General features: G+C 43.7%; 1 protein-coding gene and 1 pseudogene across 1 annotated transcript; one reads left to right on the top strand and one right to left on the bottom strand.

Moving 5' to 3' along the window:
• The first annotated feature begins 870 nt into the window (after positions 1–870).
• On the top strand, positions 871–2,715 carry LOC133895862 (F-box protein At1g10780-like). The gene is made up of 3 exons (XM_062336381.1): positions 871–1,716; positions 1,807–2,087; positions 2,174–2,715. Exons 1-3 carry the CDS (start codon positions 969–971, stop codon positions 2,408–2,410), a joined length of 1,266 nt encoding a protein of 421 aa, XP_062192365.1. The 5' UTR covers positions 871–968; the 3' UTR covers positions 2,411–2,715.
• Positions 2,716–3,463: 748 nt separating this feature from the next.
• LOC133895150 (transmembrane emp24 domain-containing protein p24delta3-like) lies at positions 3,464–5,835 on the bottom strand (annotated as a pseudogene).
• Positions 5,836–19,678: the final 13,843 nt, after the last annotated feature.

Raw genomic sequence — 19,678 nt, 5'->3', positions numbered from 1 at the left:
CGGAGCCTGTTTCAGGTGCTACAGTGATGCAGCCGTCCATCACTGTAGCGTGTGGGAACGACAACTTTGCCGATTGCCCGGAGGAGCGGCATCACTGTGGCGAGTGGATGACGGTAGGTCCGAAGAAAAGAGGAGAGTAATGGAATATAGAAAATAGGGTAGCTGCTGGAGATAAAAAATAGAAGATATTGTAATAGTGTTAAGAGATGATGTAATAGTGTTATAGATGATGAATTTATAGAGTATCTGCTAAAGATAGTATAACACTTGAAAAACAGGAGCTGTTGGAGATGAAAATCGGAGCTGCTAATCGGCAAAAAAGCAACAATGATGCTGGCACACTGAATTGAGAGCTCTGCTGGAGCTGCCCTTAATAAATCAGATTTGGTAAGACAAACTTTGTCTTAAGATCATCTCCAACTATATTCTCTTTCTGCTTCGCTTTCTCGTTCCCATTTCTTTTATTTCCTCTCATCTCCAACATCTTCTTTTCAAGTGAAATCGTGAAGTGAAAGTAGAGATAATCCTGTCATAGAGAGAATGATCTTAAAAATTTTTTCGTGACGAGAACCGTAAAAGAAAACTGTTGAAATGCTGAAAGAAACGAAAATCTTATCGTGAAGGAAATCAGAAAAAAAAAACCCTTAGAAATAGTCCAGCACTGCTAAAGGCGGAGGATACGATTCCCAATCCCAACTCCGGCGCGGCGCGGCGAAAAACAATGACCCCACGCAGCCAGCGGCAACTCGAAAAGTAAACCCAAAACCTCCCTCCCACCATTTCAAAGTTTCGAACGCCCGGAAAAGGCCACGAAATACCCTCGAATTTTGAAATCCAAAACGCAGCCCCCCTCCCTCCCACCGACCCACGCCGAGCGGCCCTTCCCCCACCTCCATTTCCGCATCCCTCCTTTTAAGTTCGAACCTCCATTTCCGCATCTCACACGAATCGCACCGACCGCCGGGCGGATGGGGCGCGACGGCATGGACGCGTTCCCGGAAGGCGTCGTGCAGCACATCCTCTCGCAGGTGAGCAACGCCCGCGACGTCGCGGCCTGCGCCGGCGTCTCCCGCTGCTGGCGCGACTGCGTGCCCTTCCTCCCGTCGCTCTACTTCCCGCGCGGCGCCTTCGACGCGGCGGGCGGCGGCGCGGGGGCGGCCGCGGACGACGCCATCGGCCGGATGGTCGGCGCCGCCGCGCGGCTCGAGGAGCTCGTCGTCTACTGCCCCTTCTCCACCGCGCTGCTGCCAAAGTGGCTCGCGGCGCGGAGCCCCACGCTGCGCGTGCTCGAGCTGCGGGTGGACTCTGCCGACGCCGACAAGTGGGACCACCTGGACTGCATCGGGTTGGCCGCGGGCCTCGAGGAGCTGAGGTTGTGGGGGCTGACGATGACGCGCGCACCTGCGTGGCGGCGGATGGAGCGGCTCCGCGTGCTGGAGATCGTTGGCGCCGTGCTCCAGGACACTGCGGTCAACGGCGCTGTCGCAGCGTGTCCCAACCTCACCGACCTCGCACTGCTCGGCTGCGAGTGCTCCGGCGAGGCGGTCATCTCGCTCGCGCTGCTTGATCGGTGCCGGCTCGACTTCGTTGGCTCCGGCAACCGCTCGCTCAGGCTCGCCGCGCCCCGCGTCGAGTCCCTTGAGGTCCAGGGCTTCAGCTGGATCTCACTGCGAGGCGGCGACCGTCTCAAACAACTCACAATCTCCAAGAACACTGGTACGCAGCCGAAGCCCTTACGCATTCACCTGCAAAACAGATCTGGTCATTTTCACATTGCCTGATGTTACTATTCGCGGAATGTTTCAGGGAGTTTGTATCATGTCGAGATGGGGAAGCTCCCGGAGTTGGAGCAGCTCTCGCTGCGCGGCGTCCAGTGGAGCTGGGGAGCCATCCGTTCGGTGCTGCAGTGCTCGAGCGAGGTGAAGCACCTGGTGATGAAGGTTGAGTTCTGTGGTGATTTCGACACGCTCCAGCCGTTCCCGGAGGTCGACCTCGTAGAGTTCTTCAACAGCCACCCGAAGCTTCGCAAGTTTGAGATCCACGGCGCCATGTTCGCTGCGCTGTGCCAGAAGAACAGCTTGAAAAATGTGGGTCATATCGTACTTCTTTTGTGAACTGCAATGTTTCAATTTGGTGTTTGGGGGGCATATCTAATTGTGCTCTGCCAATGCAGTTGGATTCACGGTTCGTGATGCCTTGCTTGGAGGAGGTCCTTGTCACCGTTCGCTCGCCTTTGAATGCTGAGCAGAAGCTGAACACCCTCGAGTCCCTTGTCAGATACAGCGTGATGCTGCGTCGGATGGTCATTAGGATCTCGCAGATGAAGAATTGCCATGAGGCCTCTGATGATTTCTTCGAAGATATTTGCAAGTTCATGTACATGAATAGCGGGAGAGTGTGCATAGAGTAGAAGAGGTGCTGCTTAGTGCCATTCTTGAGTGAGTTGCAACTTGAACCAACGCAATTTTTTTACATGCTGTTTGTTTAGGACAATTTATTGGAGAATTTGCTGTGTTATTTGTTGTTCATACCGGCCTGGAATGTATCTGCATTTCAGCACGCATAGAAGTCACTTGGTTTTATTTTTCAGTAGTCCAAGTTTTGTGCTTGGAAACTGCACTGTTCTTTGTTTCCTGATGAAATGTAATGAACTGCTTAGGTTTGTTGCTGTACCTCTAACTATGCTTGATTTAAACATTTGATTCATTGACTAGCGCCTAGATGGATACGAAAAATATATGGTTGATTTCATTAGTCATTGGGCCGAATGCATGTTATGCTCTGGACTCTGATAGCTATCAGAATTTGCAAAACAAAAGGACTGTTCATGAACTTAACAATTTTTGTAGTGTTTTGATCAGAGAAAACTTCTGTTTTGAATTGTAGTTTGTATTCAATAGCTGATTGCCTTTATCAACAGAATCGCAATCTAATGATGGGGATTCCAATCCACTGATACAACTTGCAGTAGAAATTGCTTGTGCATAATGTGGGCGTGTGGCACATCAATCAAAATTTCTCCATATTCAATCCAAATTAGCACCTTCCCGTTGTAGGAACACAACTGAAGATATACCAAGCCAAGCAAACTTACTGAATCTGCGTTTTGTCAAATCTACTAAACGAAGGGATCTTTGGATTGACCAACTTTATGATAGTATGTGCTAGCACCAAAAATCATGTTCTGGATATTTAGAACCCAAACCATAAGTAAATGACACATGAAAGGAAAAGGAATACTTCAAACAGAAAGGCTAACGCAAACAATATGAAAGTAAAATGAACATGTATCTCTCTCATCCCATCTCATCTTCACCTCTTTAAATCCACATGCTAGTTAAAGCATTAGGGCAAAAATGTTACCAATTCTGATATCAGAACTGTTTCACGGACACCAGCAAAAATTCCAGATCTCATCTCAAGCCAGTGCTCGTAGCTTGTTTCCGACTACAAGTGTTATTGTCTAGATGAGTTTCTTCTTTCGGGAGAACCGCTTAAGATGCCACAGCTGCAAAACTGAGACTGATACAGACAGCGAGGGACATAAGACTCAGCCGTGTGATCTTAACGTACGTCCACTCACTCACATCTCTCATGTCCGCTTCTCTGCATCGAGGTCCAGCTTGTCATTTAAATTGTCATAGATGTACAAGATTGATTTAAGCTTACTTTGATCTAAGGTAGAGCAAGTTTTCATAGATTGCTTGAACAGCTATTTCTAGTTTAACAAGCTCTAGTGCCACTCCCTATGAAGAGAAGATGAACAAGAATCAGCAAATAATATGAAATTCTGATGGGGAAAATGTGTAGACTGCCAGGTTATATTTCTTGATCCCACTGTGCTCACCTCAAGTTTTTCTTTCTTAGCTACAGAGTCCCAATATTTAGCTGCGATCCCAACTCTCCAATCAAGATTGAGGTTGATCACCATTCTCTTTTCCAGTCTCCACCCAGAAGCAGGCCAGGTAAATCCCGGATTCCGCCGTGGTAAACGAAAACTGGCCATGGGTAACTTTGTCGGCGTGGTGTAGGACGTCTCTGTAAGGCGATGTCAGCTGCAAGAACAATTCAAAAAGAAGCTGCAATGGTGACGGACGATCACCACATATTTGCCTCAAACGATACGCACTAGCATACTGGCTCTTTGATCCGTTTGACCTTGAGGCCTCGATCAATTGTGAGTCGTTGGAGAAATGAAGCTGCAAGGCAGCGCGATGGAGTCAGGCGCGACGTTCTACTTTTTTTTAGACAAAAGGATACTCCCTGTTTTTATAGAAAACGAAAACATCAGTTCTGTAACAGACTGAGGTTACCAGTTTATCCAAAAGCAAATAGAAACAACAACTGACAAAAACTAAAAAAGCTCTCAACAAGCTATCCTATTACATAATCATCACGTCAGAGCAAAAGCTGGAAGATGGATGAAAGTCCAACACAGCACCCTTGCTACAATTTGTTTGATCTTCTCCTTGTCATACGGTTTCAGAAGGATCTTCCATTTATGTAAGTAAGATATACCAACATAAGCAACATTAATAGACTGATTAGGAAAAACTTTTTGATAGCTATCTTGTTCCTTGCTTCAGAGAGCCCAAGCTAAACCTGCAAACAAGAAAAGATCTAATTTGAAATAGATTTTTTTTTTCAGAGATCCAATCCTACAGCAAATTATCAGCTGAATTAGGCTGACCCATCCAGCCAAAAACTTCAGCTATGATACTCCACATAAACCATGCCAACACACGATTGAAAAAGATGTGATTAGCAGTGTCAATACAACCACACAACACACAACATTCGTTTCCATGCCAATGCCTTTTTTTCAGTTGATGTGCTGATTGAATACGATTTTGAAACAATTGCCAAAGTAAGATCCTAATTTTCAAAGGCAAACGATATTTCCAAATCTGAATAACAACTCTATGCTGCATACCCTAGAAACAGAAAAGTTATATAAAGATTTGGCAGTGAATTTCTTAGTCGGTGATAGAGCCCATTCCATACCATCCATCTCACCCGTCAGATGAACTTCACGAAGTAAAGGCGCGACGTTCTACTGGATCTCCTCGGACAGGCACTTGGTCGCCGTCGTCGCCAGCTCCAGCCATACCGCCCCGGCGCTCCTGGCCAGTCACCGCTGCCTCCGCGTGTGCCCCGCTTCGCCCTATCGCTGCTACCACGACCGCACCACCGCCTGAGGTCGCGTCAAATGTTCTTTACATGGCCGGACATGGTTTGCCGGCTTGCCGCCCAGACGGCTCGTTTCTGTCGGATCTGGAGTTGCCGAGGAAGCCGGGAGTTGGGACGGGTCAAGTCTCTGGTGTCCATGCAATGCAAGCACCCCGTTTTGCCTTCACATTTCAGTGGTAAGAATACATTCGAAAGTGTTTATTCTTTTTTTGATGAAAAAGGTGTCATTCGGGGGTTGACAGTTGTGAGCTCAAGTTAAAAGATCTTGAAATTTTTCGCGTTGATACTAGTAGGAATCAAGTTTGAAGGTGACAATTATGTAAATTTTCGTGTGATGTGTGTGAGACAGCAACGATTGGAGTGATATTTTGTGGAAGAGCGATGGGTATACGTACGAAACCTTCTTTTACTAACCGTTTACGACAACATCAGACTAATTTTCACTGCACGAAGATCAACGCTTATCGAGATAGAGGGATCATGTCATGCATGTCCTTTAGCTCCAAGAAGCAAAGATCACGGGCGTTTGTAGACGTTCAGTAAAAAATGTAAGTACGCATACTTTGTTGGCTCCCTTTGTTTTTGACCTCCGTTTCTTTGCCTCGGATGAGAGTCGTCGGATGCTGCATTGGCATGCACCTGCATGCCATGTGTCACGAGAATCATCGATGCCTACTGAGAAACCAATTGAAATGTATTTTGATTTATATGTGATGAGTAATTGATATGATTGATGATTTGATTTGATGATTTTTGGATTGTATGAGTATGTCTATATATTGCAATGACTAATCAAAGTTGTACAAAAAATTGAGATGACATCTTTATCTCTGAATTAGAAAAATTTGCCTCACTGGATGATCCAGTATTTGAGAAATTGAACATGCCAGATGGTCCAGCGTTCAAAAGATTTCATGCCGGAGAGTTTTGACTCAGAAGAGAAAAATCATTGCAATGCCAAATGGTCCGGCGATGTCAACCGTGCACGTCGGACTAATATTTTCAGAGAAGGTTGCAAGGTGTGTCTGGTGTGATTCTATGCGCCGGATGGTCTAGCGATGATCTGCAGTGAACGCTAGACTATTTGTTTCAGAGAAAGAGCTTTTGTACATGTCGGATGGTCCGGTGTGTACACCGAAGGCTTCACCGGTGCATTCATTCCAGAGAGGTTGCAAAATAGCTTCTGGTTTAGTTGTCCTCGCCGGATGGTCCGGTGATGAGGTATTGTGCACGTTGGACTAATTTTTTCAGAGGGGTTGAAAAATTGCAGGTCTGGTGAGGATGAACACGTCGGATGGTCCGACGATGAAGAGTTGGTAACTGAAAGTGCATCTAGGCCCCCTAAGTGGGTTTTGGCTTATTGATGACAAAACGATTAAAGAACTAACGTGCTTTGTGAGTATTGAACAGGTATGAGCATTAGTTGTGAAGGCAAGTAACGTTTGTCGCCCGTCGAAACAATTGAAGAATCATCGAAGGATATTAAATAGGGCTTAAATTCTTTTTACTTTTGCAATTGAGTCTAGGATAGATTTTTTCCTAGATGGATGAATTTATTTTGCTTGATTAGTGTCTCAATGCTCAAGAGATCCTTTAGAATCACCAAATTGAGAGACACATTCACTCACGGACACGAAACTCTTTCTGAAAATTCTCTGAGTCCGGAGTCTCCGGTGTTCACCGGATACTCCGGTACTCAGCGCTCAGCCGGAGTCTCCGTGCTAGCCTCCGGCAGAGAGTCTCGGCTTCGGGTTAATCTTTCCAAGAAAAAGACCGGAGTCTCCGGTGTTCACCGGATACTCCGGTAAAATGTTTTGTTTGCAGTCGGAGTCTCCGAGGTAGACTCCGGCAGAGGCTCTCGGTTAGCTTTTAATCTTTTTGATATTTAATAGAAAAGACCGGAGTCTCCGGTGTTCACCGGATACTCCGGTACCTGAAGATGCCGGAGGGTCCGGCTAGTCTCCGGACTTAATCTTTTTGGAAAGACTGTCAGGACCGGAGACTCCGGTGTTCACCGGAGACTCCGGCAATTAAACAGAACTGTAACGGCTAGTTCTGACACGTTCGGTGACTGTTCTGACGCCGTTTTTGGATTTAGGACCGGAGACTCCGGTGTACACCGGATACTCCGGTAAGCTCTGACAAAAACAGTAACGGCTAGTCTGTGAGAGAGTGCTATAAATGCCCCCTCTCTCCATAGCATTCAGAGCTTGGTGTGGCTGGTTTCCTTGAGACCTCTTGAGCACTTTAAGAGCATTCAAAGCCTCTCCAATCTTCTCTAGAGCCAAATTTGCAAAAATTTGAGAGTGTGGGTTTGGAGAGAGTTCAAGCCACTTGAGCATTGAGTTCTTCATCGAGCATTTTCTGCGATCATTTCCTTTGAAGCTTTGGGTTTCTAAAAGGAAAGGAGTTGCCCGAAGAGCACCCAAAACTTGTGGTGTGCCTCGGGAAGTTTGTAAGCACCTTCATATTGAGTAAGAATTTCTAGCTTGATCTTTGTGGTCGCTAGAAGAGGATAGGGTTGGAGAAGACCCGGCTCTTTGTGAGCTCCTCAACGGAGACGTAGGCACTTCTTTGTGAGGTGGCCGAACTCCGGGATATATTCTCGTGTTCTATTTTGTGAAACTCACTTGATCGTGCACATTTAATCATTTGTCATTTAAATTGCTATAGTATCAATCTTGCTAGTTTTATTTGTTGTTCTAGCTCAGTAACATCTTCTTGACCTAGTGCATCTCATAGAATCTAGCTGTGATCCTCAGTGCAAATTTATTCTAAATTTTCCTGTCAAGCCGGAGACTCCGGACTAGACCGGATACTCCGGACCATACCGGAGTATCCGGACTTCACCGGAATATCCGGCAGTTTAATCCGCTGTTTTTAGTTTTAAATTTCAGAAAAGCCTATTCACCCCCCCCTCTAGGCACTTTCAATTGGTATCAGAGCCTAACCTCCTACAAGGCTTCACCGCTTGGAGGGAATTATTATGTCGACATCCGGAAGTCCGAGGGGTCCGAAAGATGATCCATCAAGAAGTGATAATGGTAAAGGAAAGGGAAGTGAGGTTCCTTTCAATTATGATCGTTTGAATTCTTCTAGCAATTACATTTCCGTGCCTTCCGGACGTGCACCATTCTTCGATGGTACACATTATGCCGCTTGGAGGCACAAAATGAAAATGCACTTAATTTCTCTTCATCCAAGTATTTGGAAGATTGTTTGCACAGGTTTTGAGCTGCCGGAGGAAGACCAAGAGCTCACCTCAAGTGAAGAACAAAATATGCATCGCAATGCTCAAGCTACAAGTGTGTTGCTTAGTGCCTTGAGTCCTGAGGAATTCAACAAAGTAGATGGACTTGAGGAAGCTAAGCAAATTTGGGACACACTTCAAGTTGCTCATGAAGGGACTACAAGTGTGAGAGAATCTAAAATAGAATTGTTTGAGGGAAAGCTAGGAAGATTTGTGATGGAGGATCATGAAACTCCTCAAGCAATGTATGATCGGATGATGGTGCTTGTGAACAAGCTAAGAGGATTTGGAAGCGAGGACATTGATGATCACAAAGTGGTCAAGAGACTTCTTAGGGCATTCGCTCCTAGAAATCCCACTTTGGTGACGCTCCTCCGCGAGAGAAGAGATTACAAGAGACTCACACCAAGTGATGTGCTTGGAAGGATTCTTGCTCATGAGCTTATGGAAGAAGAAGCAAATGAAGTGAAGATTCATGCTAAACAAAGCTCAACCTCAAGGCATAAAGAAATTGCACTCAAGGCAAGCAAGAGCAAGCAAGTTCAAGAATCAAGCACAAGTGATGATGAAAGCTCCGAAGATGAAGAAATGGCGTTCTTTGTGAAAAGGTTCAAGAAATTCATGAGAAAAGGAGGCTATTCAAAGTACAAGAGAGACATACCCAAGAAAAGAACATCAAGAAGGGCATGCTATGAATGTGGCGAAATTGGTCACTTTATAGCCGATTGTCCAAACAAGAAGAAGGGAAAGGACAAAGAAGACAATAAAGTCAAGTCATACAAGAAAGACAAGAACAAGATGTACAAGAAGAAATATTCGGGTCAAGCACATATTGGAGAAGAGTGGGATTCCAACTCCGACTCGGACTCCGATGATGAAGGAGTCGCCACCATTGCTATTCATGAGCTTACACCAAGAAAATCACTCTTAATGAGTGATGATGATGATGATGGAGACTCCCCAAAATGCTTCATGGCCAAGAACCGCAAGGTAAAATCTCAATCCAAGCTCCTAGATAGTGATAGTGAGTATGATAGTGATTGTGACAATTTGTTCAAAGGTTTGAATAAAAATGTCATGGCTAAAATAAAGGAGCTAATGGATACAATAGATAGTCATGAGGAGACCCTTGAGAGGCAAGAAGACTTGCTCATCCTTGAAAAGGAGAGAAACCTTGAACTCGAGGAGCTCTTTGCTAAAGAGAAAGAAAAAGTTGAGAAATTGTCTAAAGATTGTGATTTAGCCAATTCCTCAATTGTCGATCTTAAGAGTAACAATTTCGTGCTTCTAGAGAAATTATCTTGTTTAGATGAAAATTATAGAACTCTTGAAACACAAATTGATATTCTTAAGAAAGGCTCTTCTAACTCTAGTGAAGCAATTTTACTATCTAATGCATCTACTAGCAATGGATGTTCTCGTTGTTCTAACCTTGAAATAAATGCTTGTACAACTAATATTGAATCCTTGCAAGTATTACAAAAGGAAAATGAGAGGCTAAATGCTTTGGTCAAATATGGGTGCATCAAAACTTATAAGTCAAAGGATGCACTTTACAAGACTATCCAAGCCAAAGACAATAAACAAAAGAAAGGTCTTGGTTTTGACCAATATACAAGCAAGCCAAATGATCATGTGGTGTTGAATGGAGTGGAATGCCTCAAGTTTGTTAAAGGAGGCAAACAAGTTGATCAATCTACTCAAACAAGGCAACCGAAGGCTTATGCCCCCCAATGTTCTTTTTATGCTTCATACATGCTAAAGAGAGACCACCATGGTAAAGTGGTTGCTCTCTATGTTGGTCCCCGCACAAGAGATAGAATTGTAAAAAGGAATGTGTGGGTGCCAAAAGTGCTTGTGACTAACGCTAAAGGACCCAAACAAATTTGGGTACCTAAAATAAAGGCATAACTTTGTTTTGTAGGCTTACTCCTCCGGTGGATCAAGTTGGGTCATTGATAGCGGTTGTACCAATCATATGACCGGAGAAAAGAGTATGTTCTTCTCCTTTGAAGAAAATGGAGGACCTCATGAAAACATCATTTTTGGTGATAATGGAAAAGGAGAGGTAATGGGACTAGGTAAAATTGCTATCTCAAATGATACTTCCATTTCAAATGTCTTGTTAGTAAAATCACTCAATTACAACTTATTATCCGTATCTCAATTATGTGAAATTGGTTATAATTGTCTTTTTACAAATGAGGGTGTGGTCGTCTCTAGAAGGGAGGACGCCTCTATAGTCTTCACGGGCAAGTTGAAGGGTAAACTCTATCTTGTTGATTTTTCAACGGATGGAGTGATGCCTAAAACTTGCTTGATGGCTAAGTCTAGCATGGGTTGGCTTTGGCATCGCCGACTTGCTCATGTTGGCATGAGGAATTTGTCCAAACTTCAAAGGGGTGAACACATTCTAGGACTAACGAATGTGAACTTTGAGAAAAATAGAGTTTGTAGTGCATGCCAAGCGGGAAAGCAAGTTGGAGCATCTCATCCCTTGAAAAATGTGATGACCACTTCAAGACCATTGGAACTTCTTCACATGGACTTATTTGGGCCAATCACTTATATAAGCATCGGAGGTAACAAATATGGCTTAGTTATTGTTGATGATTTTTCACGTTTCACTTGGGTATTCTTCTTGCATGATAAAAGCGAAACTCAAGCCATTCTCAAGAAGTTTGTGAGAAGAGCACAAAATGAATTCGAAGTAAAGATCAAGAGAGTTAGAAGCGACAATGGAAGCGAATTCAAGAACATACAAGTTGAAGAGTTTCTTGATGAAGAAGGAATCAAGCATGAGTTCTCGGCTCCATACTCCCCTCAACAAAATGGAGTGGTCGAAAGGAAGAATAGGACTCTAATTGAATCCGCAAGAACAATGCTTGATGAATACAAAGTATCGGATCAATTTTGGGCGGAAGCAATCAACACCGCATGCCATGCCATCAACCGGTTATATTTACACAAGTTGTTGAACAAAACCTCATACGAGCTTCTAACCGGTAACAAGCCAAATGTTTCCTATTTTAAAGTCTTTGGTAGCAAATGCTTTATTCTAAACAAGAAATCTAGAAGTTCTAAATTTGCTCCAAAAGTAGATGAAGGGTTTATGCTTGGTTATGGTTCAAATGCTTACGCCTACCGCATTTTCAACAAAACCACCGGATGTGTTGAAATTGCGAGAGACGTAACATTCGATGAATCTAATGGCTCCCAAGTGGAGCAAGTCGATACAAATGTCTTAGGTGATGAAGAAATACCAAGCGAAGCAATCAAGAAGATGGCAATTGGCGAAATCAAGCCCCTAGAACAAGAAAAGACTCAAGAAGCTCAAATAGATAGGGATCAACCATCTTCTTCAATGCAAGTTGAACCATCAATGTCAACCCAAGATCAAGATGACAAGAGATCACAAGATCAACATCAAGACCATGAAGATCCGAACAATTTCTTGAATAATGAAGTGGAAGACATCCAACATCAATCTCAAGTGCCACATCCACGTGTTCATCAAAGTATCCAAAGAGATCACCCCGTGGACAACATCCTTGGTGATATACAAAAGGGGGTAACTACTCGTTCAAGAATTGCAAACTTTTGTGAATTTTACTCTTTTGTTTCCTCTTTGGAACCTTTGAAGGTAGAAGAAGCGCTTGAAGATCCGGATTGGATAATGGCTATGCAAGAAGAATTGAACAACTTTAAAAGAAATGAAGTTTGGTCTTTGGTGGAAAGGCCAAAACAAAATATGATTGGGACAAAATGGGTCTTCCGCAACAAACAAGATGAAAATGGGATAGTAACAAGGAACAAAGCTCGTTTGGTTGCTCAAGGATTCACTCAAATCGAAGGTTTGGATTTTGGTGAGACATACGCTCCCGTAGCTAGGCTAGAGTCAATTCGTATTTTATTAGCCTATGCTACTCACCATGATTTCAAGTTATATCAAATGGACGTGAAGAGCGCATTTCTAAATGGACCAATCTCCGAATTGGTATATGTGGAGCAACCGCCCGGCTTTGAAGATCCCAAACATCCCGAGTATGTCTTTAAACTCCATAAGGCGCTTTATGGGCTAAAACAAGCTCCTAGAGCATGGTATGAATGCCTTAGGGATTTTCTTGTCAAAAAGGGCTTTGAAATAGGCAAAGCCGACTCTACTCTCTTTACTAAGAATATTGATAATGATTTATTTGTTTGTCAAATATATGTCGATGACATTATATTTGGTTCTACTAATCAACAATTTTGTGAAGATTTTAGTAGGATCATGACAAGAAGGTTTGAGATGTCCATGATGGGAGAATTGAAGTTCTTTCTCGGTTTTCAAATCAAGCAACTCAAGGAAGGAACCTTCATTTGCCAAACCAAGTACATCAAAGATATGCTCAAGAAATTTGACATGGAGAATGTCAAACCAATCAAAACGCCCATGCAAGCTAATGGACATCTTGACCTCAATGGAGAAGGCAAAAGTGTGGATCAAAAGGTATATCGTTCCATGATTGGATCTTTGCTTTATTTATGTGCATTTAGGCCCGATATTATGCTTAGTGTGTGCATGTGTGCAAGATTTCAAGCCGCTCCCAAAGAGTGCCATTTGATGGCCGTTAAGAGGATCCTTCGATATTTAGTTCATACTCCATACCTTGGGCTTTGGTATCCAAAAGGGTCATCCTTTGACCTTATCGGCTATTCGGACTCCGATTATGCCGGTTGTAAGGTGGATAGGAAGAGTACTTCGGGTACTTGTCAATTCTTGGGTAGGTCCTTAGTGTCATGGTCATCTAAGAAACAAAACTCCGTAGCTCTATCCACTGCCGAAGCTGAATATGTTGCCGCGGGAGCATGTTGTGCTCAACTCCTATGGATGAAGCAAACTCTAAGAGACTATGGCCACAAAACTCCCAAAATTCCACTTTTATGTGATAATGAGAGTGCCATCAAAATAGCCAACAATCCCGTACAACACTCAAGAACCAAGCACATAGATATTAGACATCATTTCTTGAGAGATCATGCAACAAAAGGGGATATTGACATTCGCCATGTGAGAACCGAAAAACAATTAGCCGATATCCTCACTAAACCACTAGATGAGCAAAGGTTTTGTGAGTTGAGAAGTGAATTAAATGTCCTAGATTCTCGGAACGTGGCTTGAACTGTTGCATACACTTGCTTGTTGTAGATTTATAGCTTTTCTAGTTAAGAGTTTGCGAAAACTGCATTTTGAGTGTTTTTCTCAAAACTATTTGGATTTTTTTTTGATCTCCCGATCATAATTTGTAACTTGTGATCATAGTTATGTAATGATGCTTGATTGGCTGATCACATTTGACAAATTAATCCTCTTGTCCAACTTTTTCCTTCCAGTAAATCCCTTTCAATTTTATTCAGCTCTAAAATCTGCTGTGACAGTTCCAGGTCCCGGAATGTCCGGTGTTCACCGGAGTATCCGGACCTGACACTGTTCACAGACTCAGCGTTATTTCGTTCTGTTTCCAGTTACCGGACAGTCCGGTGTTCACCGGAGTCTCCGGTACTTGTGTCAGGACCGGAGTCTCCGGTCTACACCGGAGTTTCCGGTGTCTCCAGAATTCTATATATTTCCCCAGCCCGAACAGTTACCTCTTCCCATCTATTCTCTTGTCCTCTCTCCAAACGACCTTCTCTCCGGCGATTTTGAGAAGAACTCAAGGATCTTCAAGTCTTGCTACGATTCTCTCTTGGATTCAAGGCCGAAATCTCCGGAAATCTCTTTTTCTCAAAAATCCCCGGAGGATTTGAGCTCAAAGGTACCGTTTTCATCAATCTTCCCGATCTCTCAATGCTCTTGTCTAGAGTTGTTTTCCTTTGGTAGAATAGTTTCTAGTTCCCTCTAGAACCCATTCCCAAACTTGTTTCATCTCTAGTTGGCCATATCTTCAAAACCCTAGCTTGTTAGGATTTCTGTCGGGGCAGACCGGAGTCTCCGGTGTACACCGGATACTCCGGTATCAGCCTAAAATTTCAGCTTTTCCTGTCCAATCTTTTATTCCTCAAATTGTTTATTCATTCCATTGCTTCTAGGTGCTCTTGCAATGGCCAGAGACCGTTTTGAGAAGGGTCGCACTTTTGAGAGGAAGAAGAAACAAAGAAGTGATCCCCGCGCTCAAGAATCAAGTGCTCCTGCCCAATCAGAAGATAGTGGAAGCGGCCATGCTAGTGGTGAAAGAGTTCGCAAAATAGCCGCAAGTGGTGGTATTCACATCGAGGAAGGCATAGCTGCTGGAAGTGGTGACAGGGACCATGTGACCATCTGCCGAACCAAATCTCAAGCTATGCGAGGCCGAGAGTCTGCAAGGGGAAAGGGGCCAGTCAAAGTAACTGCAGGAAGAGGTCGAGGAACGATGCCTTCTACTGAAGAAAGAGGCAAAGGTGTTGCACAAGATAGCTCATCTGAATCCGAGGATAATGAAGAAGAACAAGCTGATGAAGTCATTGGTCCCTTAAAGCTTCACAGACCTCGGAGAACAGCTTCTGTTGTTGATGCTCCAAAAAGGACAGTAAACTACATGAAGAATGTATCAAGGGTTGTTAGTGAAAGGTTAAACAACCCATATGATTTTGAGAAGAATGTTGCCGATTATCGTTTCTGGAATGACTTTCAGGCAGACTTTTATGAAACGGTAATTTTGGCCAAGAAGAAGCCTATTACTCCCATGCAATGGATTGATTGGGATTATATGGCCAGGAAGCACAACCCAGTGTTCACTGAAGTGATTGCAGCCTGTGAGAGCAAAAGGGTGAAAGATATCATGGCTTTCAGATATGATTGGTGCGAGGAGGTTATTGCACAATTCTATGCCACAGTGTGGTTTGAGGGATGTGAAAATCCCATTATGCACTGGATGACAGAGGGAGTCAAATACAGGATCAGTTTCAGAGGCTTCGCTCACTACTTCCATCTAGATGTCAGAGATACTTCCAGGGATCAGATTCACAATGAGAATCAACTGACACTAGAAGAAATTGGGTTCATGTATCTAAATCATGGACGAGTTGAGTTTGGGAAACTCACAGGGATGAGGCCTTTCTATCGATGTTTGAACTCCCTATTCCGGCTCACCTTGGCACCCAAGAGTGGTGATGCAACTACAGTTCAAAGTATCTCCAGAAATCTCCTTGCAGCCATGTCAAATGATCATACTTCCTTCAGCGTGGCTCACTTTCTATGGGAGGAAATTGTTTTTACATCCAAGTCGCCTATAAAAAGTTGTGGATATGCCCCTTATCTCATGTTTATCATTGAAAAGATATCCAAAAAGACTTTTATCAAGGAGATCAAGCATGAACCATACAGAATGAGGCCTTTGAACATTCAAGCTCCATCTCCTCCTCATGCTCCTCCTAGCTCAAGACCGTTTGCCTCGAGACGTGCTCCACCTCGAGGGTCTTCCTTCATCAAGAGTGCTCTCAAAGCAATTTTCAAGATTTGCACTCACAATGCCACTGAAATCAAGAATCAAGGTGCTCGCTTAAAGAAAATGGAGAATCGTCAGAAACAAATGTACACATCCATGAATCTCCAACCCCCTTGCTCTCCTATTGAGTCAGATGAAGCGGAGAGTGCACCTTTTGAGGTTGAGAACCCTTGGGCATGGTATGATGAAGCTCAAGCAGCAGCCGAAAGTTCTCAACAACAAGCTCAAGACGATTCCTCTGACGGCAACGAAGGAAGTGAAGACGAGGATGAGGAAGATGGTAGCAGCGAGTAGGCTCTTTCTCTCTCTTTTTGGTGCTTGATGCCAAAGGGGGAGAGATAGTTATCCTTTATCTTAGTTTCTTTAGTTTTGGTCTCCTTTAAATCTCTTTCGCTGTTGGACAATTGGATTCTGGATTGTGATGAACCTTGTGCTATTTAATTTCATAAGACCTTTATGTTAGTATGATGATTGTTGCTCTTTCATTAGTTTTGTGTGCTCTATGTCTTTTCATAACCTTTTGCATCCCACGGATTCTAGGATATAGGGGGAGCTCTTGTGTTCCACTTCCTAAATAAATGCATTGTTGCTTAACTTTGCTTAGAACAATGCATACATTTAGGGGGAGCTTACCATATCTTCTAGAATTTAAAACCTTTTCATATATCCTTGTGTATCCTTTAATCGGGTTGTCATCAATCACCAAAAAGGGGGAGATTGAAAGTGCATCTAGGCCCCCTAAGTGGGTTTTGGCTTATTGATGACAAAACGATTAAAGAACTAACGTGCTTTGTGAGTATTGAACAGGTATGAGCATTAGTTGTGAAGGCAAGTAACGTTTGTCGCCCGTCGAAACAATTGAAGAATCATCGAAGGATATTAAATAGGGCTTAAATTCTTTTTACTTTTGCAATTGAGTCTAGGATAGATTTTTTCCTAGATGGATGAATTTATTTTGCTTGATTAGTGTCTCAATGCTCAAGAGATCCTTTAGAATCACCAAATTGAGAGACACATTCACTCACGGACACGAAACTCTTTCTGAAAATTCTCTGAGTCCGGAGTCTCCGGTGTTCACCGGATACTCCGGTACTCAGCGCTCAGCCGGAGTCTCCGTGCTAGCCTCCGGCAGAGAGTCTCGGCTTCGGGTTAATCTTTCCAAGAAAAAGACCGGAGTCTCCGGTGTTCACCGGATACTCCGGTAAAATGTTTTGTTTGCAGTCGGAGTCTCCGAGGTAGACTCCGGCAGAGGCTCTCGGTTAGCTTTTAATCTTTTTGATATTTAATAGAAAAGACCGGAGTCTCCGGTGTTCACCGGATACTCCGGTACCTGAAGATGCCGGAGGGTCCGGCTAGTCTCCGGACTTAATCTTTTTGGAAAGACTGTCAGGACCGGAGACTCCGGTGTTCACCGGAGACTCCGGCAATTAAACAGAACTGTAACGGCTAGTTCTGACACGTTCGGTGACTGTTCTGACGCCGTTTTTGGATTTAGGACCGGAGACTCCGGTGTACACCGGATACTCCGGTAAGCTCTGACAAAAACAGTAACGGCTAGTCTGTGAGAGAGTGCTATAAATGCCCCCTCTCTCCATAGCATTCAGAGCTTGGTGTGGCTGGTTTCCTTGAGACCTCTTGAGCACTTTAAGAGCATTCAAAGCCTCTCCAATCTTCTCTAGAGCCAAATTTGCAAAAATTTGAGAGTGTGGGTTTGGAGAGAGTTCAAGCCACTTGAGCATTGAGTTCTTCATCGAGCATTTTCTGCGATCATTTCCTTTGAAGCTTTGGGTTTCTAAAAGGAAAGGAGTTGCCCGAAGAGCACCCAAAACTTGTGGTGTGCCTCGGGAAGTTTGTAAGCACCTTCATATTGAGTAAGAATTTCTAGCTTGATCTTTGTGGTCGCTAGAAGAGGATAGGGTTGGAGAAGACCCGGCTCTTTGTGAGCTCCTCAACGGAGACGTAGGCACTTCTTTGTGAGGTGGCCGAACTCCGGGATATATTCTCGTGTTCTATTTTGTGAAACTCACTTGATCGTGCACATTTAATCATTTGTCATTTAAATTGCTATAGTATCAATCTTGCTAGTTTTATTTGTTGTTCTAGCTCAGTAACATCTTCTTGACCTAGTGCATCTCATAGAATCTAGCTGTGATCCTCAGTGCAAATTTATTCTAAATTTTCCTGTCAAGCCGGAGACTCCGGACTAGACCGGATACTCCGGACCATACCGGAGTATCCGGACTTCACCGGAATATCCGGCAGTTTAATCCGCTGTTTTTAGTTTTAAATTTCAGAAAAGCCTATTCACCCCCCCTCTAGGCACTTTCAGTAACGTCGGAACATCTAGCGTTCACGATCTGTCTGGGATGATTTCTTCAACATAGAGTTTTGATTTTGACTAATCTATAATGGTGTTAGAGATGTATGTTTACTTGTCTTATGATATGCATATGATGGATGCAACTTGGCAGTCGAAGGCAGGATAATTGGGGCTAAGCGGGATGCTTGTTGCTGGACAATCAAGAAGGCCGAGCGAAGTTAATGGTGGCTCTAGTGTAGCAAAGTAGCTCTATTAGACCATGATTGTGATTTTAGTGATTAATAATAATATAGTCATTGAGACTAATATGTTTGCCAAGAATATATGCTAGTAGGTCTTATGGATACATATATCAAGAAGCCACCACAGCCAGGATAAAGTTTGATTGAATTGGAGAAGTTCCAGGAGAATTGATCTCACTGGATGGTCGGGTGCAGAGGAGTTTGAACTCACGGGAGTATTTTGTCTAGAGGAAAAGTGAAGGCTGATGACTTCACCGGATGGTCCGGTGCTCTGTGTGTTAAAGTCACCGAAGAATTTCTGACAAAGGGGGGGAAGCTGAGGACATCACCGGATAGTTCGGTGATCTGCACTGGGTAACACCGAAGTATTTCTTGTAGAGAAGAATGCAAGTGCAGAAGACCTAATATCAACCCACCGGATGGTCCGATGCTTGGTTTGTGCACAAGAGAGTATAGCACCGGAGCATTTCTTGCAGAGGCGACTGCAAGTGTTGAAGAATGAAGATCAACTCACTTGATAGTCTGGTGATCACAGAGATAGTTGCACCGGAGTATTTTCAAGGAAAAGAAGAGAATGTTTAACTCACCGGATGGTCCGGTGTGAAAGGAATGAACACCGGATGAATATATCGGAGCATTTTATATAGAAAGGTTGCAAAGGCTCGAATGGCTCAAGATAACTCACCGGAAGCCCGGTAATGGATTTGAAGGCACATCGGAGTGTCCGGTGTTTACTGAGGCAGTGAGTGGAGTTCCAATGACTAGTTTCTGAGTTTGTACTCACTGGATGATCTTGTGTTAGTACTAATTCTCACCGGATCATCCGGTGTTAACAACATTTCTGAGCTATTGAAAAAATGGCTAGTTGGCGGGTTTGAGGCTATACCCCTCCACTCAGTCATTTGAAGGTGTGCCATGCTGCTGGAGTCTAGAGGAAACTCATATACACTTGAGAAGATATTCAAACCACCAAAATACTTAAAGTGATCATCCAAGTCGATTAAGCACAAGATTATAGAGTGTTTAGTTCTTTTAGGCATAGAGTGAGTTGTAGCTAGGTTCTGCAGCTTGAAGAAGGAATCAAGGAGTGAACCTAACTTGTATCGAGTAGTACGTCAGTATCTTAGAGTCTTGGTGACTCACTGTCATCTTAGACCTTAGTGGCTCAAGCTTGTTTAACCTCCGACTTGATGTGGAGCGGCGGTAAGAC

The sequence above is a fragment of the Phragmites australis genome, chromosome 16, assembly GCF_958298935.1.
Source record: "Phragmites australis chromosome 16, lpPhrAust1.1, whole genome shotgun sequence".
Taxonomy (NCBI): Eukaryota; Viridiplantae; Streptophyta; class Magnoliopsida; order Poales; family Poaceae; genus Phragmites; species Phragmites australis.
The sequence above is the reverse complement of the archived record's forward strand: the minus strand, read 5'-3'. Positions and strand labels throughout refer to the sequence as shown.